The 26502-nt window shown below is 32.9% G+C and overlaps 1 protein-coding gene across 1 annotated transcript in view; it reads right to left on the bottom strand.

Annotated features, from left to right (window-relative positions):
* Positions 1-17112, bottom strand: part of LOC125050561 (phosphoenolpyruvate carboxykinase [GTP]-like) — a 29126-nt gene extending 12014 nt beyond the window's left edge. Inside the window, exons 1-2 of the mRNA XM_047650486.1 lie at positions 17002-17112; positions 6536-6596 (exon numbers count right to left, since the gene is read on the bottom strand). Of these exons, the coding sequence (XP_047506442.1) occupies positions 6536-6567 (32 nt within the window). The 5' untranslated portion in view covers positions 6568-6596; positions 17002-17112. The remainder of the gene's footprint in view (positions 1-6535; positions 6597-17001) is intronic.
* Between the last annotated feature and the right edge of the window lie 9390 nt (positions 17113-26502).

The following is a 26502-nucleotide window of genomic DNA, read 5'->3' as shown; positions in this document are numbered from 1 at the left end:
CGTCAGCACAGTTAGAGGTTATATTGCGTCATATCAGAAATGTGAACGTTCAATCCAAACTCCAATGGGTCATGCTTTTGTGTTGTGATTGTGAAATACAAATAAATAAAAAAAGGGTGCGTGTACTTATGTACGCGCGTAAGAAGTTATACTTCTTTGGCATTATTAATAATTAATTACAATTAAATAATCAAAGACTGGAAAGGAGTCATTATAGTCAATAAAGTTCAGTTTACATTTGAAAAATTAAATAAATAAATATTTATTAGTATTCTCTTACATTAAGTGTAACATAAATTCAATTTTTATTCGAATGTTGTTTTTAAATTATGTCTCATACCGTAGCATCCGTGGGCAACTTCATTCTGTTAATTTTGTGTCACGGTGCGCGCGCATCGTAAAATTTCACTATCATCAATTTTTCATAACGCGCCTAAAGGCCGATTTACATTATTTTAGTGTTTAGGAGAGTGCTTTAGTACAACTTGAAAGGCAAGTTCTTTAGCGTAGCGTTTACTAAAGCAAGTAGCGTTTACATGTTTCAACTAAAGTACTATCCTAAAGCACTCTCCTAAACACTAATGATAATGTACATCGGCCTTAAAGAAGTATAACTTCAAAACTCAAACAGATTATCCGATTTCGGTATCGAATTACCAAAAATCGGATAATCTAAGAACAGCGTCATTTTTTAAAATTTATTGTATTGGTTTAGTTGTATAGAAATTATTGCTAAGGTTAAGATTGATTATCTTGTTTATAGTTATTGCTATAAATTTCATAAAAACTAAATTAGTCTAATTGCACCGGTTTGTCATGTCTCTTATTAACTTTAATAAACAATTACGGGCTATTAACTATTAGTGTTTAGTTTTTCCTTTAATGCCACATATTTATGACTTCTTAGATTATTTATGACTTCTTGATTTCGGTGTCAAAAACAGAAAATCGGTTAATGTAAGCATATATTATTGTGATGTTTTAAAATTCATTGCATAGTAATTTTTGCTTACAAATAACACGTCAAATGAATAATAACAGGCTAATAATTATTTTTTGGTTTTTCCCTTTAATGCCACATATTTATGACATTTAAAGCCAGTTAAAAATTGCAATAAATCTGATTCACATCACCATGATGTTTCATATTATATTGTTTATTATATTATTTTAGTTGCTGAGTAACGTTTAAAGTTACGTGGCTTTTAAAATAAGATTAAACTGGAAGACAGCAGTTTAGATAACGTCTAGGTATTAAGTATGGTAACGATATTTGGAGCTAGACTACATAAGATTACATAGCTAGCTATGATTAGCTATTCAAAGAGGTAACGCTGCCAGTATCTTCGGAACCTTGTCTAAAGGTCCTCCTTTTAATAATACGTTTTAGTTATAACATTATATTTTTGAAGGTTTTTAGTTTTAGGTTCATTATTCTCGTATTAATGAATTATTAATTAATATTCGTTAAATATTAAATTTTCATCAATGTTAGGTTGTAAGAGCTAAATAGTAAATAGCCTATTCACTAGATCAGTAGCAGATTATATAATTATACATATACTATACTTTCACAAGCAAGGGATAACTGGGAATTTAGTATTGTCCATTGAATTAGAAAAGCAAATAGTGGCCTCACAGGATTGTGGTATTTTCTAAAGAAGACACGAAATGTTAAATAAAATATTTATTAAATTCATGCTTTAAAATTAAAAAAAAAACACTTTGACAGCACTCCTGGTACAAGATACAAGTAATTGACGAAGATAGGAGAACAAGCCAAGAAAATCAGTCGCCGAAAATCGTTTCTACTTGTGAATTTTAAAGAATATTATACAGATCTTGGTTGCATTTTTGACAGAAATTAAAACAGATCGCATAACTTATATTGCGTGGTATGAAATGAATAAAATGATCAAGTTCAAGTTTGTCCTTTATTTACACTGTCGTCGTATAAAAGATAGAGAAATGAGGTTGTAATGAAATGTAATATGTAGATCTAGAGAACTGATTGAATAAAATATTGAATATTGAATAAAATTGAAGGATTAAAACGTCAGAAATAATTTAACAGTTACACTTTTCAGTTTATAATTTAAATGTTCCGACGTTTCTAGTGTCAACTGTCAAGTGGGGTTTTTCGAAGCTTATTATCAAATCTTTAAATTTTAAATAGAAGTCATTTAATGAATATATATACGAGTTATTCTATTATTTATATTACTCGAAGTTTTGGGTGCTTCAAGCGTCCTTAGCAAGACACGCTACATCAAGTCTATTTAAGAAGTATTGTCTATTGAAGTGAGTTGTTTATACATAGAGGTTTCGTATTGTACTCGCGTACACTAAAAAAAATGGATGACGAGTAACAGCTGTGGTATTATGATTAAATTCACTAGCAAAGCTCGGATGTCGTTTTTAAGTTCTTACCGACAAGAAAATAGCCGAACAATGTTCAATCTACGCAAAATGTATTTTACGCTCTAAGATGAATACCTATATAATTTTTTCGACCTGGCAACCCTGTAAAAGGTCAAATAATCTGGCTCGGACCAGTCGTCAGCATTGATAAAATAACCGGTTGGGGCGGGGCACTGAGTTGTGTGGAAAATTTGCTTGTTGACAAATTAAACCGACGCGACGCTAATAAAACAACTGAATTGATTATGGTGAAACTTGGAGTGAAAGTTGTATACCTTTACATCTGTATGATTTTTAGTAACGAGAAATGCAAGTAAGCATTTATGTAAATCATTACTACTATATACAAACAATACAAAAATAATGAAACTAGATTTTATCTATATAATATTATAAAGAGTAACAGTTTTAGAAATTTTCTAAACGGATTTTGAAAATTCTTTAAAAAATTGAGATTCTTTTTCATGGTTTACCGTCAAACTAAAACCCTTTTTACGAACGCTCTCCGTGTGGTCAGAAAACTTGTTGGGCTTGAGTTCTAGAGTCTACAAAAAATCCTCCACCTCGTATACATATATATAAAAAATTCAAAATTGTGTTCATATAGTTAACACAATGTACACTTATGAACGTCAATATATGAAATGCTTATAATTTTACAATTACCGCCAGTTCTTAAATCAAGGGCGTAAAACGGAAGAGAAGAACTGGCAACTCTCCGCCACTCTTTTTAATTGCCTAGGGGTTTTTGTAATAAAGGAACATACCATGTAGACCGCCGAATTCATGCCTAAATCATTATTCTAGCGGGTATCCCCAAGAGGTGTGATGAACAGAAGTTTAAATTAAACAACATTTACTATTCCAAATAAATATATTCTATAGTAAGTGAGCAGAACCTTTGTTCCTTCTTTGTTCGAATAATAGATAGTAGACACCTGCGTTGATCAAGGTCGATGGTAACAGGTTCTGCTCTCTTTGATCAGGAAATAATTCCCTCTGACGTTCACATATTTTTTGTATGATTGTACACAGACTAGAAAGGATATTTATAATTTATGTAATAAACTAGAGAACATTTAAATTTACCTAATATGGAACATTGCACGTAAATTGTATTATTTTTTAGAAATTATTAGTAATCCGAGCTTCTGCAAGAACAGTTTATTTGTACCAAACGGCTATTTGAGGCGAAAACTAAGGATATTTGCAGTCCCTAGGGGTCCAAATTTGTGGCCCCTTAACAAATGCGTTAAAAAGTACATAGATCCTGATCCAATTCCGCGTACTCACATGTCTATCATTTGCCGCCAGCGAATTGTATCTTATTTCGGCCATACAATGCGCAGAGGGGATTAGAACTTGGAGAAACTGATCGTGGTTGATAACACAGAAGGTAAAAGATCACGTGGTTGTTCACCAACCAGATGGACCGATCAAGTGAAAGACTCATCGTCCTCAAAACTGTTCAGTCATAAGAGAGCGCACTGGACAGAAACCGGTGGAAACAGATTAGTGTCGTTCCACTCGTGTCGTCCGACTTAGGATCCTTCAAGAAAAGAGCGTACCAATTCTTAAAAGGCCGGCAACGCACTCGCGAGCCCTCTGGCATTGAGAGTGTCCATGGGCATAACTAAACATATATCATATATGGTGAGCCGTTGCCCGTTTGCACCATGTTCTATAAAAAGAAAACAGATAGTCCGCTCCAGATGCTTTCTTGCTGACCACGACGCTCAGACATTAGCTACCGATTAAAGAGAGAGAGAGAGAGAGAGAGAACAAAAGCGTTGAGAGTGCTTAATACTGTCTCCGAAATGATCGATATTTTTATGTGTTCTTAGAGCAGTACATCTGTTAGGTAGTTGTATTTTACGTAAATAAATAAATATGGTAGGTATACATTTTCTTATATCTTTAAAAGTTTAAATTTGCTTATAAAACAGGCCCGTTTAAGGTTTTTTTTAAATGATAACAAATAATATGAAGAGTATTTATTCACGGTTAATTAGCAAATTAATGGAAATTATCATAACATGTTATATAAATGTTTATATAACGATAGTGTAAGGTCAAGATGATATTTAAATAGTGGAATTTTAAAAACGCAATAGTCATCAATAAATTGTTTGTTGTTAGGGCATTGTTAGCTACCGGACGTGGAGTTGAACAGATTACCCCATCATCATCAGGACCGTCGCCTGGTGGAGCAAGAACCTCCAGCAGATCCACCACCAAATATTGAAACCAACTACAATGAATGACGACGCATGAAAATCTGTTTCGAAAACGAAAGAAAGTTTGTTGCTATCAAACTGATATATGACAAGGACTTTGTTTTATAATCTCATTGTAATAAAATCTATCGACACGTTTAAAAGATTAGATGATACCCGTTATTAAAACAATAATTAATAATAAAAACTATTCACGACAAATAAGTTGTGACAAAATTCATCTATCTCTAGTCCCCTAACTAGGGAGTCCCTGTGTTGTGGGTAACTATTCCGTGGTACATGGAATAAGTAGTCTTAGCGTTACAACTAATCAAACACAGGTCTGAATTCTTATAAGACATTAAGTATGCGTGAATATGAGTGTATGTGTGAAATTGAGAGTGTAGTTGAGAGTTGTTATAAGAGTGGGCTGTGTCAGTGTCATGGAACCTCAGAGTCATGCAAAGATACATCCCCTCAAATATAATTATATCCATCCCCTATTAACTCTTTTAACTAAATTATTTCGTCCCTTTCTATCAAATAATGTTTATTCTGTGATGAAAAGAGACTTTTGTTAAAGGTCCAATAAGACTCAATTATGTTACATGGATAAGGCGGGAACATACCATAGATTATAAATCCTTTTTGATGGTATATATCAATTGAATACAGTATATAAGAAGCGGTAGAAAAAATACAAAAATGATTCGTGTTTTCCCTTTAATCGAGCCTGTAAGTATCTAGTGTTATTGGACCCGTTCTTATGTTAAATATATTAGTAATTAAAGTAGGTTTATTTGTAGAAGTAGTATTAGTAGCGGTAGAAGGAAGAAATCATGGCTTCGCAACGTTAGAGAGTGGATGGGTATTGCGACTGCGGAAGAGTTTCTGCATCTGGCACAGGACAAGACACGCTTCAGCCTTCAAGAGACTGACAGCCAATCTCCAGTAATGGAGAGGCATTAAAAGACGAAGAGGCTAGATCGTAATGTTCCATGATGTCAAAAATTGGATACAGTATATAAAATAGTAATGTAGATTACAAATGGTATTTTCTTAATGTACATAAATAAAGAGAGATAACGTCAACTGATGCAATATGGGATGGGTGCCGTGCCTCCGAGATAACGTGATCTTTGATCTTTATATATAAATATATTTGTTTATATAAAACTTGTTTAAATATCAGAACATGTGACTCTTGGGTCCGCTTTTACGGCTGGTTTGGGAATTGTAGTGAATTTTATGATCGTTTAATAAAATATCTTTATATATATATAATTCTTCTGTGAGTGTGTATGTCACTGAACTTCTCTCAAACGACTGGACCGATTTTGATGAAATTTTTTGTGTGTGTTCAAGGGGATCTGGGAATGGTTTAGATTCACAAATCAGCCCGCCAGATGGTTGCTGCAGTCGGTACTTTCATACTTTGCTTTACTAATCGCTTGAAATATCATGCAGGACAACGTCTGTCGGGTCCACTAGTAATTAAATATAGTAATATTTTGTTTATATATTACTCTATTCTAAATTTTTTCAGTGTTTTTATTCGTATTTTTGTTGAGAAAGGGGGCTTTTTTAATAAATAAATCAGTGCCGCCATAAACGGTTTAGGTCTGGGCCTCAGATTTCTGTATCTTGATCATTTGTCAATCTAATAGGCAAGTCTGCCATATGCCGTCTACTTTTTGGGTCTAAGGCAAGCCGGTTTCCTCACGATGTTCGAGCGAATGTTAAATGCGCACATCGAAAGAAAGTCTATTGGTGCACCGGGGATCGAACCTAAGACCTCAGGGATAAGATTCGCACGTTTAAAAGGTCGTTTATTCAGTTTAATTTAGCAATTATTTAGAAATGCTCTGTTTTCAGATTCTTAAAATTAATAAACATACCTTTTCGATATCCTTGTAATAAAATACACCATCTTGGATGTTTACCAATTTTGGTGATTTCCTGAAAAAAAAAAAGATCTGCGATTATTTTACATCTTAAAATATCCTATTTTTGAATTGCTAACTACTTTTCAAACAAAAAATCCATTTATATTTTTACTAGCCGTTTCGCGCCCGCTTTGCTGGACGAATTAAAATAAATTTTATGTTTAATTATTTTATTTTTTTTCATATTTTTATTATTCTTCTTTTTAACTTCCCGCTAAGAAAATTGAAATATTTCGAAAATCGACTTTTTAACAGATGTTGACGTTTTGCGGTTCTAGGAAGCCTCTTTTGTTTTTATTAGCGGGAAAAATTTTCATAAAGGTAAAACAGAAATAAAAAAATGAAGGAAAGTTGGAATTAAATAAATAGCCATAAACCATCTAGGAAAAATTTCGCATCGAATGGTGGTAGTTTCATGACTTTCATGTCGATACGATCAGTGGTTTAAGCGTGAAAGAGCCTCAAACGAACACCATTTTCTTTTTATATATATATAGATTTTCTCCATGAAGAGCAGCGTAGATATTGTTATGAATAACCTAACCAGGTAAATAGGTGAACCTAACCAGGTTCGAACCGTGACCATGCACCAATGGATATATCTCTAGTGACCATTACAAATCGGTCGCACGGTGCACAAACATTATTAAAACCCATGTCTAGATAGACAAAGCAATTTCAGTTGTCTTTAACAATTGGCGGAGTGTCCCGTATCTCAAATCCAATACGTTTTTGACACATACAAGCACATAGTCTCGCTTATAAATAGTAGTATAATAATCCATAAATAATCATCTATCAAACCTATTAATTCTAAAGTGACCTGTCAGGCACAAAAGAATTTCGAACGATGAAAAACTGTCATCATAAATCTGTAGACTCATTATTATTTCTTCTTCACGAAGATGAAATCCGGGTTCATATACAGGGTGGCCAAAAAGTCGTGGATCAAACGCAAATAGGGTATAGATGAGGTCATCAGCGGCAAAAAATTGTTCTACGGGAGGTCTCTAAGGTCAACCCCTGCAGAGTTATGATTAATTTTGGGTTTTATATGAAAATTGACTTTTTTTTACTAATGCTTCTTAAAATTCGAAAATATCTACATCCTGTATCTTTTTCATAATATCCACTAGATTGGTACTGATGAGTTCTTGCGTTAGACATACTCTTTATAGTTGTTTATTGAGTGTATTGAAGATAATATTAAGTTATACGATATAAATTTTTTTCAAATCAAAACTTTTTGTTTATTTCGGACCCCACTGTGAAAAAAAATTACTCTACCGAAAAGTGACCCTGTATTACAAGTTTTGGCGCATTTAATAGGGATTCTGAAAAAGTATTACACGTGGCCATGAGTCGCTCTAATATCTTTCTAGGAAGAATTACAAACAACGATTGTGAATTATTTCTCAATGGTTGTTTGTAGGAAAAAAAATATTTTACAATAAAATATGCTCAAAATTCCTGACTTTGACCATAATACTTAATCTGCACCGTCTAATCAAATTCCTACGTAACCCTCCAGCCTTCTGTCCAATTTTTTGAATCTAGTCCGATTCACACAGGTAGGTAAATAATCTATCATAAGTCCGAATCGTTGTTGTTTTTTCGTCCTAGAAAGATATTAGAGCGACTCATGGCCATGTGTAATACCTTTTCAGAATCCCTATTAAATGCGCCAAAACTTGTAATACAGGGTCACTTTTTGGTAGAGTAATTTTTTTTCACAGTGGGGTCCGAAATAAACAAAAAGTTTTGATTTGAAAAAAATTTATATCGTATAACTTAATATTATCTTCAATACACTCAATAAACAAGTATAAATAGTATGTCTAACGCAAGAACTCATCAGTACCAATCTAGTGGATATTATGAAAAAGATACAGGATGTAGATATTTTCGAATTTTAAGAAGCATTAGTAAAAAAAAGTCAATTTTCATATAAAACCCAAAATTAATCATAACTCTGCAGGGGTTGACCTTAGAGACCTCCCGTAGAACAATTTTTTGCCGCTGATGACTTCATCTATACCCTATTTGCGTTTGATCCACGACTTTTTGGCCACCCTGTATATTGTAGATAATTCTAATTATCTTATAATTTAAAATCTTTTGTGTCTCTCGCTGTCTGTTCAAAAGCATTCAATATTGGACGTCTGATTCTAGTTTAAACTGAGCAAATATTTTTATATTGAATCGTCATCGCTTTAAGCTAAATAAGATCACTTTTTCAGCGACAATCCGTCTCATATGGCTACGACGTCATCAATATACACAACAAAAAATAAAAGAACAAACGGGGGCAAATGGACAGAAGGCGCCCATCTCATGTTAACTGATACCGCCGCCCATGGACACTCACGAACGATGAAAAACTGTCATCATAAATCTGTAAGACTCATTATTATTTCTTCTTCACGAAGATGAAATCCGGGTTCATATATATTGTAGATAATTCTAATTATCTTATAATTTAAAATCTTTTGTGTCTCTCGCTGTCTGTTCAAAAGCATTCAATATTGGACGTCTGATTCTAGTTTAAACTGAGCAAATGTTTTTATATTGAATCGTCATCGCTTTAAGCTAAATAAGATCACTTTTTTAGCGACAATCCGTCTCATATGGCTACGACGTCATCAATATACACAACAAAAAATAATAGAACAAAAGGGGGCAAATAAACAGAAGGGAAGATGCGCTCTTTTATTGAAGGACCCTAAGTCGAATTGGTTCGGGAATACTTGAAGTATTTTCGAACCAATTTCGAACCAATTCGACTTCAAGAAAAGAGCGTAAAAATTCTTAAAAGGCCGGCAATCCACTTGCGAGCCTTCTGGCATTGAGAGTGTCTATGGGCGAGCGGTATCACTTAAGATCAGGTTAGCCTCCTGCCCGTTTGCCTGCTATTACATAAGAAAACAAAAAAAAGTCATGCATTAGTACATATTTGAGGAATTGCTTCCAGTTCACTTCTTATTTTACGAATTAACGCGCTTTAAGCGCTAGTAAGGTTTTAACTTATAAGTCGAAAACGTTATATTTAAATGTGTAGAACTCCCGTGAAGCAAAATTGGGTCATTTTTTCAAGCTTTTTACGAATCAAACCTTCTTAATTAACGTTTATCAAATATTTATTCCGAGGACCTTTGAAAGGAGTAAACGAAATCCTACGCAAATTAAATACCGCCTGCTAAAGATCGAGCTGCAAATAGGTCGTACAGGGAAATAATTTTGTCTTAAGGAACTTTGTTCGTTTGTAATTCAATAAACGGAACGTTTTTTTAATAATACCACAATTACTAATTCTACGAAACTGTCCTTTATTAAATTACACTAAATCCATGTCATTATGTTTTACACTCGATCTCCGATTGAGTGAAGGACTCCTCCAAATTCTTCCACTAGTCTCTCTTCCTCGCCACACTTATCCAATCCTGCCCCGCTATCCCTTTTATTCCATCTTCCCAAGTTTCTGAGCGTCTTCTCTTTTTCCTTCCCACTGGGCTATTCCAAACTAAGCGTCTTCTTGCCCATCTGTCATCACAATATGTCACATTTCCACTTTAACTCGGCTAGTATGAAAACCGCCTTCACCGGGGAAGACCTTTATTGCTCACTCCAGTGAGCTTCCGTACTGCCCTTCAGTCTTCCAGAGTCTGAGAGGAGACGCCCTTGCGCTAGTCGCGGCAATAACGCCCATTCAGGCCAAGCTACGCTCGCCAAAACAGCCCGAGCTGAGCTGTAAAGGCCCTTAAGGCCACAGATTCCATTAAAAAACAAATAGGTACCTGATAAATGATATTGACAAACATTAATTATCTTTTTTATTTCTAGAATCGGTTGTCACTGAAGGTCGAATTGATAATATTATTTTAGCAATAAAATGTGGTTTATTACATATTGGGTGACGCCCGCAATTTTTATAATTCTCGTATCACAATGTTCGTTCTGATACTCCTCCGAAACGGCTCGACCGATTCTTATGAAATTTTTTATGCATATTCAGTAAGTCTGAGAATCGGCTACTAGGTATCTTTCAAACCAATTATTTATTTTTTATGATACAGCATACAAAAATACATACAACCCCTAATTTTCACCCCTCTACGATCAACCCCATTTTTTTATTATTGTAGACAGTGTTTATATAATATTTTAAGGAGGAATCGCGCGCCTAACCACTACGTACTTCTCTGCTTTACTAACGTACCTCATTTTAAAAATTACATTCTTATTCAGAGAGTAATATATATTATAGTATCTACGATCGCGGTATCACATAATAAATCTTGTGAAACCTATTCTAAAATAGTGCAGGGTTGTTATAACAGCCTACTACGCAATCAAACTTGTCTGGTTTCTCCCACTCAGATTACCAATAGACATAATATACTATGTAATCTATGGCGAGTGTGATTACTATGCCGCGTCGTGAGTGTAAAATAATGTCTAATTGTCTATTGTCAATACCTAAATTTCGTAAAATTTGGCTGTTATTGCATTTAGGCAGTCTATTATAATTCGACTTCAAAGTCCCACGTTTAAAATGTGTCGAATAGTTCGCGCTGAGTTTCGTTTCTGTATTTTACTTTTAGCTTTGAGGGGGAAACTATATAAAAACGTATTGCATTTCGACAATGGAAGCCTAAAAATTGGAAAACTTTAACGTTCGAACTATTCTATAAAATGGCTTTAGACATTTTTTGACATTTTAGAATAGAGCTTCATGTTTTTGATGAGATGCTAAAGCATTTATTAAATGTCTTAGGACTATTTATTAGTAGGAAACACAACCAGGAAGACAGCCGTATTGATTACATCGTAATAACAAGAAATATTATAATATTTCTTGTATCATTTATCGTATTTACTTTTCACGGCCTTATAAAAATTTATCTTTTATTTAAATAACAGAGATATGGTCTAAACATCATAAGCCCATCGAGATTTTATGATGTAATTATTTATGTGCATGCAAAAATAATAATTACAGGCAACTTCGAGTTCTCATGTCATTACAAATTTGACACATACCATAAACAAAAGATGAAGACAGGTTGTTTTTTTTACGTTACAGGGGGAATATGGGCACGAGGCTGATCTGATGTTAAGTGATACCGCCGACCATGGACACTCGCGCTGCCAGAAGACTCAAAAGCACTCCGCCGGCCTTATAAGAATTGGTACGCTCTTTTCTTGAAGGGCTCTAAGTCGAATTGGTTTGGAAATACTTCAGTGGGCAGCTGGTTCCACATAGTGGTGGTGCGGGGCAGGAATTGCCTTAAGAAACGCTCAGTTGTGGAACGACGGACGTCAAGGTGATACGGATGGTATTTTGTATTCTGCCTTGACGTCCGATGATCTCAGCTGCAGGTCCGAACAACTCCTCTGAACACTCTCCATGGTAAATGCGGTAGAAGATGCAGAGAGATCCCACATATCTACGCAACGCCAAGGGATTCGAATCGTTGTTCGTTGAATACGGTCAAGCGGAAGGAGCTGGTACTGGGAAGCTCTTTACTTACCGATATCGAGCATATTGTTTTAATATGAATGATATAAAATGCTATATAAATGTTTATGACTTACGTTATACAATTTATGACAGAAGCAGTAAATTGTTTACCCTATAATTCATTAAAACTTATCAGTAAACTTTGTTTTAACTAAAGTACTCATATGTAAAATACAGAAAAAGCAAACAAACATCGAAACGTAAAGCGAAATATGTAACGGTGGCTCTTTTCTAATGGTTGGTCAAACTAAAGAGGTAGAGGTGTTGGAACACAAGGATTGCTGCAAAGCCGGAGTTTGACACCAGGTATAACGCTTAACCATAACGCTCATGTAGAACGGAGGAAAGAAAAGTCGCAAGACATACTCGATATTACGTCACTTAAATCAATCATTATTACTGCAATGTTATCGCGTAGTGTATAATTCAATAGTCATCTTTTGTAATCGGACAAAAAGGACAGATTACTTAGATTACTTGTAATTACATCTATTTTTTGTGTTGTCAATTCACACACATCACATGACCGAATTAACGTGGGCGATTCTTTTTTATCTCTGGTTAATCGGTTTTGTTTCTAAGAACTGATTAAAAAATTCATAAACTAATAGAGTAAAAATAATTCTTTATCATCAATTTCTCTTTATTTACAATTCTCAAATCAGAGATTATGTTATGCAAAAAAACAGGAAAATTACATTAATTTTAATATAAAACGTAATTTATATTATTTTCTATCCATTTTTAGATATGGATTAAATTTAATATGTTCGCTTATCCTTTATATGCAAAAATGTCTAACGTGTTAATGGGGTCTTTATATGTACGGTGTACTTTTCAATAATCAAAACGTTTTTTAATATTTTACCAATCTGCTTTTCATCTGGCAATCTGTCATGGTTTTATATTAAAATATATTACCTGATAAAGGTAAATAAATATAGCGTAAAAAACAATAGCTGTAAATTTTTGCATTAGTTTCATAGATCTTTTTATATTATAGACAAGTCACTTGTGTCATCATTGTACATCAGCCTTGTGTGCCTGTTATCAGCCTGTTAAGTGGGTTTACTCCAAGGGGATAGCGTTCACGTTAAGAAGGGTCATATCACAGTCTCCAATAAAACAATACAATCCCCTAGATCCTTCTACGGATGGTTTACATTTAAATTCAGATACCAGATGCGTGCTAGTTTTATCAGGATTTCCTTAAACTGAGTTATTATTAATTTCGGACATAGGTAGGAAAAATCGGAATAATTTCGGACACAGGTAGGAAAATCGGAATCTATTTGTACACAGAAAAATCGAACGAATGATCTGAGATGTCACGCGCCAACAGAGAAAGTGTTTTGTCTATGTAATGTTCAAATAATTATTTATGACGTCAATTAACGGAAATGGGAATGTAAGAAAACAAATTATGATGATAAACATGTTTGTTATAATTGCAATTGATTAGTAGCGATATTTTATGACTATATTTATAATATATATATATATATATATATTTGAAAACGTAAATAAGATTCGCAATGTAGCGAGGAAATGCCACCATTAAAGGTACACTGCCACAGGAACTTTTTAAATTTGTTTTAATTTTCGATTTGTTGTTACTACTATGTAAGTTATATTGTATAAACTGTATATATGTGTTGGATCTATTTATTGATCTATATACTCGCGTCACAGTGGTAGTATCACCGAAACGGCTTGATCTTTTTATAAAACATATGTTTTATTCAGTTTGTCTAAATAGGTCGTAATTTTTTTTAACAGTAAGTGAAATGAGGTTTTGGCAAAAATACATGTGATTCTTAATCTTCACCCTTTTCTTTAATAACGATATTAGTACTGTAATAATCTTTTAATAGTAAAACGTTTGCCGGCATACTTTTTAACAAATATAATTTGCATGTCAGTTTTAGGTTTTTCAGTTATTACATTTTTGGGATAACCGTTTAGATATTGATCCAAAAGAAAATTTAATGTAATTATAATTTGTCCATAATAAATTAATATTAAATTATAATTCATGTTGTCTTTTTCGACTGTTTCCGTATTCCGACTGGTCCCATTTTAACAGTGAATGCAAATTTTTGTTTATCACATACTTTTCTATAAAGACAAGAAGATCTTTCAGCGCCTTATCTTACCTTTAACAACTTACACATAAACAGAAAGATTAGAATTGAACTATTTTTTTTAATGCAATACCAAATTTATTTTCAACACACAAACATACATAATTTACAATATTTTAACTTAATTATAAGAAATTTAAAAAGTTTGGCACCTGTGGCAGTGTACCTTTAGTCCTTTACCTAGAAATGTATTATTCGTCCAATGTTAATATTGGAACATATATATGTATATAATAATATAATATGTATAGGAGACATTTACGATTGCGGAATTAAACTCTGCTGACATTTAAAGTCCGGCTTTTAGTATATAATTATTTAAATTCATAATATTGGTGTGTTATATATATTCATAGTATTCTAATAAATTCCAAAAATTAAATATCTTCGAATTTCTAAAATTTGTGATATAAAAATATAATCAAACTTTTGTTTTTAAAATTACAATATTCGTTAAAAATCAGAGATCTGGGTGACATGAAATCATAGCTTCCATAATCTATTCTACTAATATTATAAGCGCGAATGTTTGTAAGTATGGATGGATATTTGTTACTCTTTCACGTAATAACTACAGAATGGATTTTAATGAAACTTTACAATAATTTAGCTTATACATTAGAATAACACATAGGCTACAATTTAAAAAGATATTGTGTGAATTGTCTAAAATATCAAGTAAGTAGGAAACAATCTACCATCTGTGAGCTCTTCTGTCGTGCGCTACCAAAACCGCTAGAGTTACACATATGTAATGTTTACCTTAAATAGTCAATATGTTTAGAAATACTAATCCTGCGTAGACGAATTCGCGGGCACCGGCTAGTATAGTATAATATAGTAGTCTGTTTTTTTTTCACCATTCACCATACACCATTTTAAATCGATTTTTATAGAAATAATGCTTCTAATTTAACGCAGATATATCGTGTTTATTGACTGGTTTCATGATAGGAAATAATAAATTAGCATTACTTAACCGTATTATTACCGATAATGTGGAAATTGAGCAAAAAATACGTTATTAATAGATATTCAATACAACGCTAAAGTGAGTTTGAAGCTTCAATTATTAATCTTCATTATTCTTGGCAAAGGTTAGATCAACACACAGAGCTACGGAAAAAAGTATTCTAAATATGAAGAAGATACACAAAGTAAAATGTGATTATATTAGACAAAAATCTAAAGCAACCGATGCTATCACAAGCTCAGAAATCAAAAAGGGCTTTATTACGACACCTGGACAACAGATGGAAATTAAAGACATCAAAATGGAAGGACCACTCGGGAGAAGAAGTGTGGGAAGGCCAAAAAGATGGTGTGCGGACGGTAGGTGATGTCTTAATAGACATAGCAGGAAAAGACTGGCAGACTATTGGCAAAGATAGAACCTTGAAAGGGCCTTTACTCAAAATGGGTCCATATCTACATGCGACTAACATTTACTAAAATTAAGCTAACAACATTTGAAATGGATTATGGATTTGAAAATAAACAAGGCTTTATTATTATTATTCTTAATACACGAAGTGTAAGATTATGTGTATGTGATTCCTGAGGTCATACGTTTGAAGCTGGCCAGTATTTTTTTGTCTTTAATAGCGCACTTAGCATTTACGGAAACCGGCATGATTTAGAATCAAAAAACTTATTGGAAATTGATAAGACTGACGTATCTGCCACGCCTAATGGAGGCAGTCTTCATCCAGAATCAATTGCAGAACCTGCCCGTGTTTCGGGTAGACAGAATTCTGTACAGATACCGGCAAACATCTTGAACAAATGTCCTTGCCCGCCCAGAAGCGATTTTTAGGTATCACGATCGCGTGATTGGTAAATCAGTAGACGTTCCCCCACTCCCTTGTTTAATGTTCAAGATGTTTGCCCGTATCTGTATCTTGTACAACATTTAATGTTGCACGCAATTCTCCACGCATATGGCCTTTTATGGCTAGAAACCGGATGCGGCAAGAGTTTTTATATTTTACGAACGCATACAGGTGAACCGAGATTAACTTGAATTGGAAAGGTTTCACAACTTTTATAAAAACGATATGTTTCATATAAATAGTAAAAACAATGTAGCCTAATACAGCTAACAAGCCTTTATATATACTTTGTTATATTATATAGGTAAAGCCAAGTTCGAAGCTATCAAACTATTTCTCGTAATTTGTTGCAATCATTTGATACCAGTTTAATAGTTAATGTAAATTGCTTAATGCATGTGAAAATCAGGTCGCAAACGGCAAAAAACACTTGCGAGGTAACGTTCGTTTTTACTACATATTGAAATGACTATACTTTATTTTTTATTTGATAATAAAAAAATTGTTTTGATTTTACGAAAAAATATAATCGTGATTGTAAAACTTTAAATTTAATAGTTGTCTTCTGCAAGTAAATTTTGGAATAGTGGGTATTTTATTTGAATACGTAATTAAAAGAAAATATAGTTATAATTTAATTGTAACAAATTAACATTAAAGTTTAATTTTAATTAACCGTTTTGTGATTTACAAACTGTGTGTTATTATCATTTAAAAAATGACGTTGGGTAATAAATAAACGTTGTTTTATATTTTACTTTAATGTTTACTTAAATTAAAAAGAAAACAAGTTAAACTTCTAAATAAAAACAAAAGATAATCCATTGGTGACATTAAAAGTCGAACGTCATTCTGACATTTGATTTTTATCATCATAGAGTATTTGTATCATAGAGTACGTAGAGAGCAAAAAAAACTTACAAGTAGCAGCTAGTGAAATCGCTCTGTGTTGAATACGTGTTTAGTGGAATGAACGCGGGTGCGCACTGACTTTCAGATGCAGTGATAGCGCTCAACGATAATTGATACCGATTTCTTTGGCTTGATCTATCAATGGCTATTTTTAGAGGATTGCAGCTGATTATTTGTCGTACATATTTTTTCATGTTATATAGGAACTTTTTTGTTTGATATGCACAGAATAGATTAATATAGTTTTTATATAACTGTTGACAGTTAGAAAAAAGTTTGTATATATTTAGTATTTTTATTTTTAAGAAAATTCCATTTTTGAATTAAATAAGTAGTTTCCGGAGGTGAGTTTATATCCGGTAGAGTATCGTGCCACAAAAAAATTAATTACAAATTACTTCGTGAGTTGAGGGCGTCTAACCGGCACGCCGACCGGGTTTATTGTGAATACGATAAGACCAATTTATACAAATTTTTATCACAAACTGTACAACCACGATCCCAATTATAAAATATATCTATTGCTTTTCATTAGAGCCCACTTTTCGCCCAAATCTCCTTATTGTTAATATAACTGCACCGTTATAAATAAATCTTTAAAAAAATGTTTAGTGATTAACACGTTGACACTGATTTTGCTGACATAAATTAAAAATTATATGTAACATTATCCAAGTGAAATAAAAAATCCTGTAATAAAAAGTTACGACTTCCCTTGATCTGTTTCTGTAAGGGTTAAAAAAATACAGTGAGTAAAAAAAGCAACGGTTCTTTGTGCATGAGAATCTTTATTTTCATTACCATACAAGTATAGTAAAATAAAATAATCATAATGTAAACTCTTTGTAACTTTATTTAATTCAAAGAAAGGAAAAAAATCTTCTTTATTGCCGATTTCATATTGTTTGTAGGTACATCGGTTTTCAAGAATTTATCAAAAGTTATAAAAAAACTTGCCAGAATTCACTTCACGCGTAATTTACACGATTAATTGACACGCTTCAAGAGACTTTCGACCAACCTCCAGTAATGGAGAAGCACTAAAAGAAGAAGTAAACACTATACAGACTACTAGAGTATCAGACAATTAAGTCAATGTCGATTTCAGCATTTTAAAGCTGATAAATTAATATCTCAGACAATAAAATTAAAATATCGGAAATCGACTTTAAAACGTAAATTTCGCAAAAGAGATTATGTATCTAGAAATACAAAAATTATTGCCGGTTCTTTCTCCGTGGTATAAAAAGTCTGTTTTTAACACAGGAACAACGCAATTTAAAATAAAGAGACGAGAGTACTTTTTATGTGTTGTACAAAAAAGCTTTAAAAATGTTGTTTTGACTTGATAGATTAGTGGCTTTACCACCTTTTTAGGTTCCGGGCCTCAGATTTGTGTCTCTGTTTCATGATTTGTCAATATATTAGACAAGAAGGTGATCAGCCTTCTGTGCCTGAGACACGCCATCGACATTTTGGGTTGGCACGTTGGTCTCCCACGTTGTTTTCCTTCACCGTTCGAGCAAATGTCGAATACGTTCAGAAAAAAAGTCCAACGATCTCAGCCTTGCGATTCATTCTGATAAGGAGGGAGCTTGTTTATTGTTTATCAGAATACCAAATCGTAAAATGACTGCTTCGCGACTGATTTGAGAGCGACCGCCGCTGCGAAAACCGCTGTGCGAGTTCGTAAAGTGAGTTACAGAATCGCAAGGCCGGTACGAGAGTCGCAACACTGCTGCGACGTTTTGACTTGATAGTACTAGAAATACATAATAATTATTAAATACTTATATAACCATACATTGCGATATCAATCATAAATCCTTAGTATATATCAATGTCGATTTCAGCTATCTATATGACTATATCTGTATTGATATTTTAGCCTACGCAATGGATTTTAATGTATTGGATTTATCAATAAACCGATGATTTCCCTATCTTTCGTCTTTTATTTTTAGAATTATAATTACAATTCAATAAGATAAACCACCAAACACAACACACGTACCTACACAATAATGTTATGTATCAATTATTGTAAATTACAAACTAATATAAAAGGTGGCAAACTGGCAGCAGGCTCATTTAATGTTAATTGATGTCGTCGCCCATGGACATTGCCAGAAGGCTCGCAAGTGTGTTGCTGGCCTTTAAGGATTTGGTACGGTATTCATACGATCTATATAATGTAAAGATGATTTTTTGTTATGATGGAGCCTAATTTTAAGGACTATCATTAAACGTAATATTAATACATTTAATTAAGTAATACCTTATTTGGCTGTGGTGTGTGATTGTGTGAAAGTGAGGTTATGTACGTGAGCGAGTTGTGGAGTTTCTTGCCCATTCTTCTCTACACGAAACTACAAACACGGGCAACTAGAATCATCTTTATGTTTTATTTGACGTTCCATTTTAGGTGGTCTAATTGAAATAAATGATTTGACAAAATTTGAGGGTGTGTATGTGGGGTGTGCTCATGATGCAGATGATTTAGCGCTATGGATATTCTTAATACTCCTTTTAAACATATTCCGCGATAGCTTAAACAAGTCAAGGCTTAGTGGTCGTTGTATGTCCGGGCTGCGCGATACTGAGTTTTTTTGCATGGTCGGAGTTGATGTGAAGAACGTGGCAACGGAAACGTGAAACACACACACACACACTTATAGAAAGAAGTGCGGACTATAATAGCTAAAACTAAATACCATTTCTATATCAAACTTTATCTTAAGCGGTTCGTACTAGTCAATGTACTTAACTTTCGCGATAAGTATGTTAAATTAAAGACAATTTGATAAAAAGGTTTTCGAGACAAATATTATTGATATTTTCAAGGTTTGTTTTTACAGCTTACTAAATGATAACAAAATCTTAATATAGAATAGAAATGTGATTGTTGTGTGATAACATACATGATATACATAAAATATGATAGATTTGTTGTGATAACATTATTTTAATGAAATAATTTGTTAGTTCAGAGGAGTTTTTCGGATTAATATCTGCAGCTGAGTTTCATAATCGGGCATCAAGGCAGAAAAAAAATCGCGACTAAAATTATATAATATATATATTTAGCGTCACAGAGGCAGATAAGATTTAGATATATAATTCAAATTAGTATAATAAATCCCATACTATCGATCCGCCATTTTTAATAGTAATGAAGTTGCCCACGGAAGATGCTACGGCATTGGACATAATTTAAAAACAACATTCGAATAATAATAGAATTTATGTTACACTTAATGTAAGAGAATAATAATAAATATTTATTTATTTAATTAGTTAAATGTAAACTGAACTTTATTGACTATAATGACTCCTTTTCCAATCTTTGATTATTTAATTGTAATTAATTATTTGCATGCAATCAAAACCTATTTTTAATAATGCCAAAGAAGTATAACTTCTTACGCGCGTACATAAGTACACGCACCCTTTTTTTATCACAAATCGTTCTATGCGCTGCGTCAGACGTCATGTGTTATTTCAAAGGAACAAGGGATTAGAGACTAGTGTTAAAAATACCGCCACAAATGAGATTATTTCTCCCACACTGCGCTTTTCATATCTTAGTTCAATACATTCAAAGGGTCGCACCTGTTCTCTCACATCTATTGTGGACGAGAGCCGAACAAGAAATTTATGGTTTATGTATTGAATAAAAATAACTCAACGCTGGTAAAGAATATATTTTGCACGTAATAAGGCGTACAGAGATCGAGCGATTTGTAGACATAATTTAAAGTCTATGGTACGTATGGTTCGAAGTAGCTTCTAGAAATATTAAACTCCCAAAATGATCTTTAAAGCTGAGACATATTACCATATGATTTAGTCTACGACTTGAATTTAAGAGGATTAGCCTTCAATTCACGAAGGGTACGGCAGACACTTGTGCCCTGATTTTATTTCACACTTTTATATGTATAGGTACATTTATAATGCGCAATGTGTGTTCGCCACTTAACTATTCTGACATAAACACACGCATAAATTAAAATTAAATTAATTACTTTATCAATTGGCTTGGATACACATTCCCAATTTATTGTGTAAAGTATTTTTTTTTAAGACAATTCACACCAATTGACCTAGTCCCATGCTAAGCTGGTGAAGCTTGTGTTATGGGTACTAGGCAACGGATATACATACATATTATAGATAGATAGACATATAAATACATATTTAAACATCCAAGACCTAAGCACAACACCAAATGCTCATCACATCGATGTTCGTCTAAGCCGGGGATCGAAACCGGGACCCATGGATTCGCAGTCAGGGGTACTAACCACTAGACCAATGTCGTCAAATGTTAAAAAAAAGTTGAATGCTTCATTTCATTTTTATAGAAAGTTAACAATCATCTTTGCCTGACAGACGCAATCGATTTTGGGTCTTAGGGAAAGATCCAGTCTTCAGAGTCGTACAGCTTAATACTTAGCGCAAAGTATGACTTCTGTGTGTCAATATACAATACATTTTGTACTCCCAATCATTCTGAAGGGACCTGAAGATACAAAGCCAGATATCCTTATCTAAATTGTTATGCCCAAATCAACACGCACAGCTTGATTTGGGCATAAAAACAACAACAACACAGGAAAATCAACAGAATCATCACTCCTCAACGTTGTGTCAAATGTCTATTCTCTGAAATCAAAGCAGCCGACTGCTGCAGCAGCATAACCAGAGCAGTAGGAACATGTGGAGTAGCATCAGCTCCTATAGAATGGATCAACAACATGTTAAAACAATACAGTTCACCGTAAATACCACTACGCTAGCTATCGTCAGCATAGGTTGCTCACAATGCGGTGTTCTGTCCTGTGGTATTTAGTATTTAACGAGCTTATAACATTGTATGACATGATTGGTAAAGTCCCAGAAGTACATAACAAAATCTTATAAAAAAATTTATAGAATCACTCATAATCTAAACATTACAAAAAAAATCTTGGCTAATGTCACGGTTACCAAAATATACTACTACCAAAAAACACATAGCCACCTTATCGTGTGGCCATAGTTAAACTTGTATTATAAAAATATAAGTTAGAAATGGGCTAAATTGCCGCTGGTTGCCACTTAGTATGTGACCTATGGGTGTTATGGGAGCGGACTTTGGAATTTATATGGCCATTTTATATGGCAAACGAGTCTACGAAACAGCCCTAAAAGGCAGCTACTCCCGCCCATGGACACCCATGTTAGTGGTATATTTCCAGGAGTATCCATCAAACATTTATATGTAAATTGATCTAATAAATGCATAATTATCATATAGGCCTTCATATGTACTTGTTAAATACTAAAATGTTTCAATATCGTTACATAAAAAGACAATTTTCGCTGTTTAAAACCTCCTTTTGAAAATCGGTTAAGATCCGTTTCACACTATAAATATTCCCATTGTCCTGTAAGATGCGCAGTACGTTCTTAGAAGGATATAAAAGGGGAAAGGACATTTATTCAAAACAGTTTAATACGAAAAATACAAGTGATTACAATGAATACTGTTACGTACAGGTACTGTTATTAACGTAATTAATTGTTAACGTATTATTTATTAAAATAACTTAATTAATAGTTAATAATAATATAATTATTAAATTAAAAAATCATCAGTGGCGCTACAACATTTATAAGTCTGGGCCTCAGATTTCTGAATCTGTTTCATGATCAGATATTAAATCTAATTAATAATTTAATGCATGTTTACTACATTATTTACTTGATGGATTATTTAAATATAGTACTGAATTATTAAATATAGTCGTGAACAGCGAGTGACTAATGTGATAAATTCGCGAGTTTTTTATTGTCTCTAAAATGCGTGATATATTTAAATTAACTTTTTAAACTAAAGGTTTTGTGATATTAGTTTATGTCTAAAGCATAACAAATCAGTTCTTATTATATCCTTATAACAAAATATACATGATTTTTTTAAAAGAAAATACAACCGATATCAAAATATAGTAAAAAGTATTCAAAATTCTTATTTGTATTATATAACCAAGAAAATTAAAATGAATTAGTGGAATAGAAGGGTTTAGATTATTTAAGACAAACTTTTGTAAGTAAAAATCATTTGTCACCTCGGTTATTCAGATCGGTCATGGATAGTAATTAAAATACGACTATATTTATTGAGGTCTGGTACCTTGTAGGATTAGTTTACAATTGGCGCTACTACTATAAACTAAGCGCTTCTTAAATGGGAATAGTGGGTTTTTATTGCTAGTTATTTTTCAAGGTGAAAAATTCATAGACTGCAAAAAATATTTTTATTTTGTTTATAGTGGTGATAAATTCACCTTCCCAAGGTGTGTTCTTAATCAGGACTATTGAATAAAAATAGGTTAAGTATCAATCAAATCAGCAGAAATGAGCAGTGTTGGCTTCAGTGAGCGACTCTTATCCCTGAGGACGTAGGTTCGATCCCCGGCTGTGGACCAATGGATTTTTTAAGTGCGCATTAAACATTCGCTCGAACGGTGAAGAAAAACATCGCGAGAAAACCGGCTTGCATTAGACCCAAAAGTCGATCTTTCACCTACTTGCCTATTAGATTAACAAATTATCATCAAACAGATATAGAAAACTGAGGCAAGGCCCTAAAAAGGTTGTAGCGCCACTGATTTTTATATTTTTTATCAACCAAATCAAGTGGTTTAATCTTATTTGTTTTCAATCTAATTAATTTAATGTAATTAACACAATCGTCTACTTAACTAAAGTCGAAAATCTTTTGGTTTTGTGTGTTTTCGATTTTCTAATATTTAAAGCAAATTAAAATATTTTTATATAGGTAATAAAAAGAGCATCAATCAATAAATATTTTAACCTACGTAGAACGGACCAGAAGAACTGGCAAGAAACTCTCGGCCATTCTAATCATCAATATCTTTATTACATACATATATGAATGATATATTAACATATATGTATATATTATATAATAAAAACCAAATGTCCCTAAACCTAAACCAAAACCCTCTATCAACTGTAGGCGTGACGATTACCTGGTTGCCGATTTTCCGAGTGCAATAATGCAACATTTGATACGATAGAACGCAACGATTGTTTCATTATCAAGTGTACTAGTTTAACGAACATGCCTATAAAATTAAAAAAAAAAATTACCCATAGGATTGTATTTACTGCATAGGTTTATAAAATAAAATTTGGTGTTTGTAATTATGTTCCAGAATCCTTACGCTGGTGATGTTACTCACATTGATGATGGTGGTGACATCACAGGTGACGTTCAGTCGAGACTGGACTGGCGGCAAGCGGTCAGACACACACGTTGATTGTGGGCAGTTCACAAAATTGTGCAAACGGTTCATTGTAAGTAACATTTAGATTCAAATTCATTTAGGTAACACAATGTGAAGTTATAAAGAAATACATATTAAATGTTTCCGTTTCTATAACGCTACAATTAGGTTTACACATGAATGAAGACTTGTATATTATTTTTTAAGGAATCGAACAACTAATACTCGTTATATAATAAAAAAGGGTGCGTGTACTTATGTAGAAGTTATACTTCTTTGGCATTATTAAAAATAGTTTTTGATTGCATGCAAATAATTAATTACAATTAAATAATCAAAGACTGGAAAAGGAGTCATTAAAGTTCAGTTTAGGTACATTTGAAAAATCAAATAAATAAATATTTATAATTATTCTCTTACATTAAGTGTAACATAAATTCTATTATTATTCGAATGTTGATTTTAAATTATGTGCAATGCCGTAGCATCTTCCGTGGGCAACTTCATTCTGTTAATTTTGGGTCACGGTGCGCGCGCATCGTAAAATTTCACTCTCATTAATTTTTCATTACGCGCCTAAAGAAGTATAACTTCAATATTTGAGTTCATAGGAGAGGATAAAAATATATTGTTTCTAAAATGCTCCACTATTACATTTTATCGGCATGAAATAAAATACACTTTTAGCGTTTGGTGTAATCCAGAAAGGGTCATTAATTTTTTGGAAGTTTTATATTCGCTAGCTGGTCAATAAATAAATGGTTAAACAATTTAAGAGTTAATAAAGCAGGGTCTTTTGTCATATATTTTAATAACAATTTATATATTAAAAGAGAAGGGTACGAAATGGAATGCTTAGGTGGTTTGCCCATGTAGAACGGATGAATTGTAGTTAACAAGTAGCAAATACAAGGCGACTGTGGATGGTGAAGTCGGGTTGGGTAAGCTTTGTCGTACCTGGACCAAATCAAGTAGGAACTAGAGAAGGGACAAGTTAAATGTACCCATAGTGAATGTCAGGAAAGTGGATGAAGCGAGAAGTATATCAGGACCGTAGCAAGTGGAGTGGTCTCTGCCTACCACTTTGGGATGCGCGATGTATATAAATAAATTAAAATAATTTCTTTGCTAATAATCTTGTAATTGTGTTTATTTTATAATTATTTCAGCACGATCTAAGACAATTTATGTCATCGAAGAAGTTTGGTAAACATCGGAAGATGGAAGACGACTTGGCTGTTTCCTACGATGACGATAAATAGTTTAAATACGTCTAAAAACTTTCTAAACAATGATATTCCAACTGAAATAAATATAGAACAAAATTGTAATTTTTTAAAGTGCTAGCAAGCTATTTTACATATAAATACTAATCGTATATCTACATATATATGAAACGAAAAACAGTACGAGAATAAAATTAAAGAATGGAAAATCGTATTAGAAAATTCGATCGAATACGTAACTTCCGATTTCTTGTTTTTTATTCGGAATCATTAAAACGAGCTATTTTCCTACATGAAAGCTGTACATAAATTAGTTATTTATTTGTACAGTACTATAAATGACAACGCTGTCAAAAGTCTCGAGGTTTATATTGAATAATAATATTTACTTTTAGTTTATTGCTTTATTATAATCTTTTAATGTCAATACATGGGTACTATGTGTATCTGTGACATGGTTCACAGACGTACGTATCGAAAAGTATTTAATGTCTGTAAAACAGACATGTAATCTTGTAGATTAACTATTTAATCAACGCATGAATAAATATATAAATTACACTAGAAATATCGTAGTGTGTATAATTAAATAATTACTAATAAATAATGGTTTTATTTAAATAAACTAAAATTCCATCTTATCTCAAAAATGATTTTAAATTTTTGGGAGCCCATAACTATAGCTTACGCTCTTCCGAAAACTATAACCTTGAAATCCAATCTCATAACTCCTCCTTTAAGGTTTCTGCAGTTAGGCTATGGAATTCACTTCCCGTCCCTATTCCCTTAGCTCCTTCTCTATCTCACCTTTAAATTTCTTCTGTACAAGCATTACCTGCCCACATCGTAACCCTAACTTTCGTACTGACTACTAACTGACGGAGAGTGATCATAAATTAAATTATCATGATTCAAACTCAAAATATCTTTATTCAAGTGGGTAACCAAGTACACTTTTGAATTGTCAAGTTAAATTAATTGTA

Source organism: Pieris napi, chromosome 6 (genome assembly GCF_905475465.1).
Source record: "Pieris napi chromosome 6, ilPieNapi1.2, whole genome shotgun sequence".
Lineage (NCBI taxonomy): Eukaryota > Metazoa > Arthropoda > Insecta > Lepidoptera > Pieridae > Pieris > Pieris napi.
Note: the sequence above shows the minus strand (reverse complement) of the source record. Positions and strands in the feature narration are given on the sequence as shown.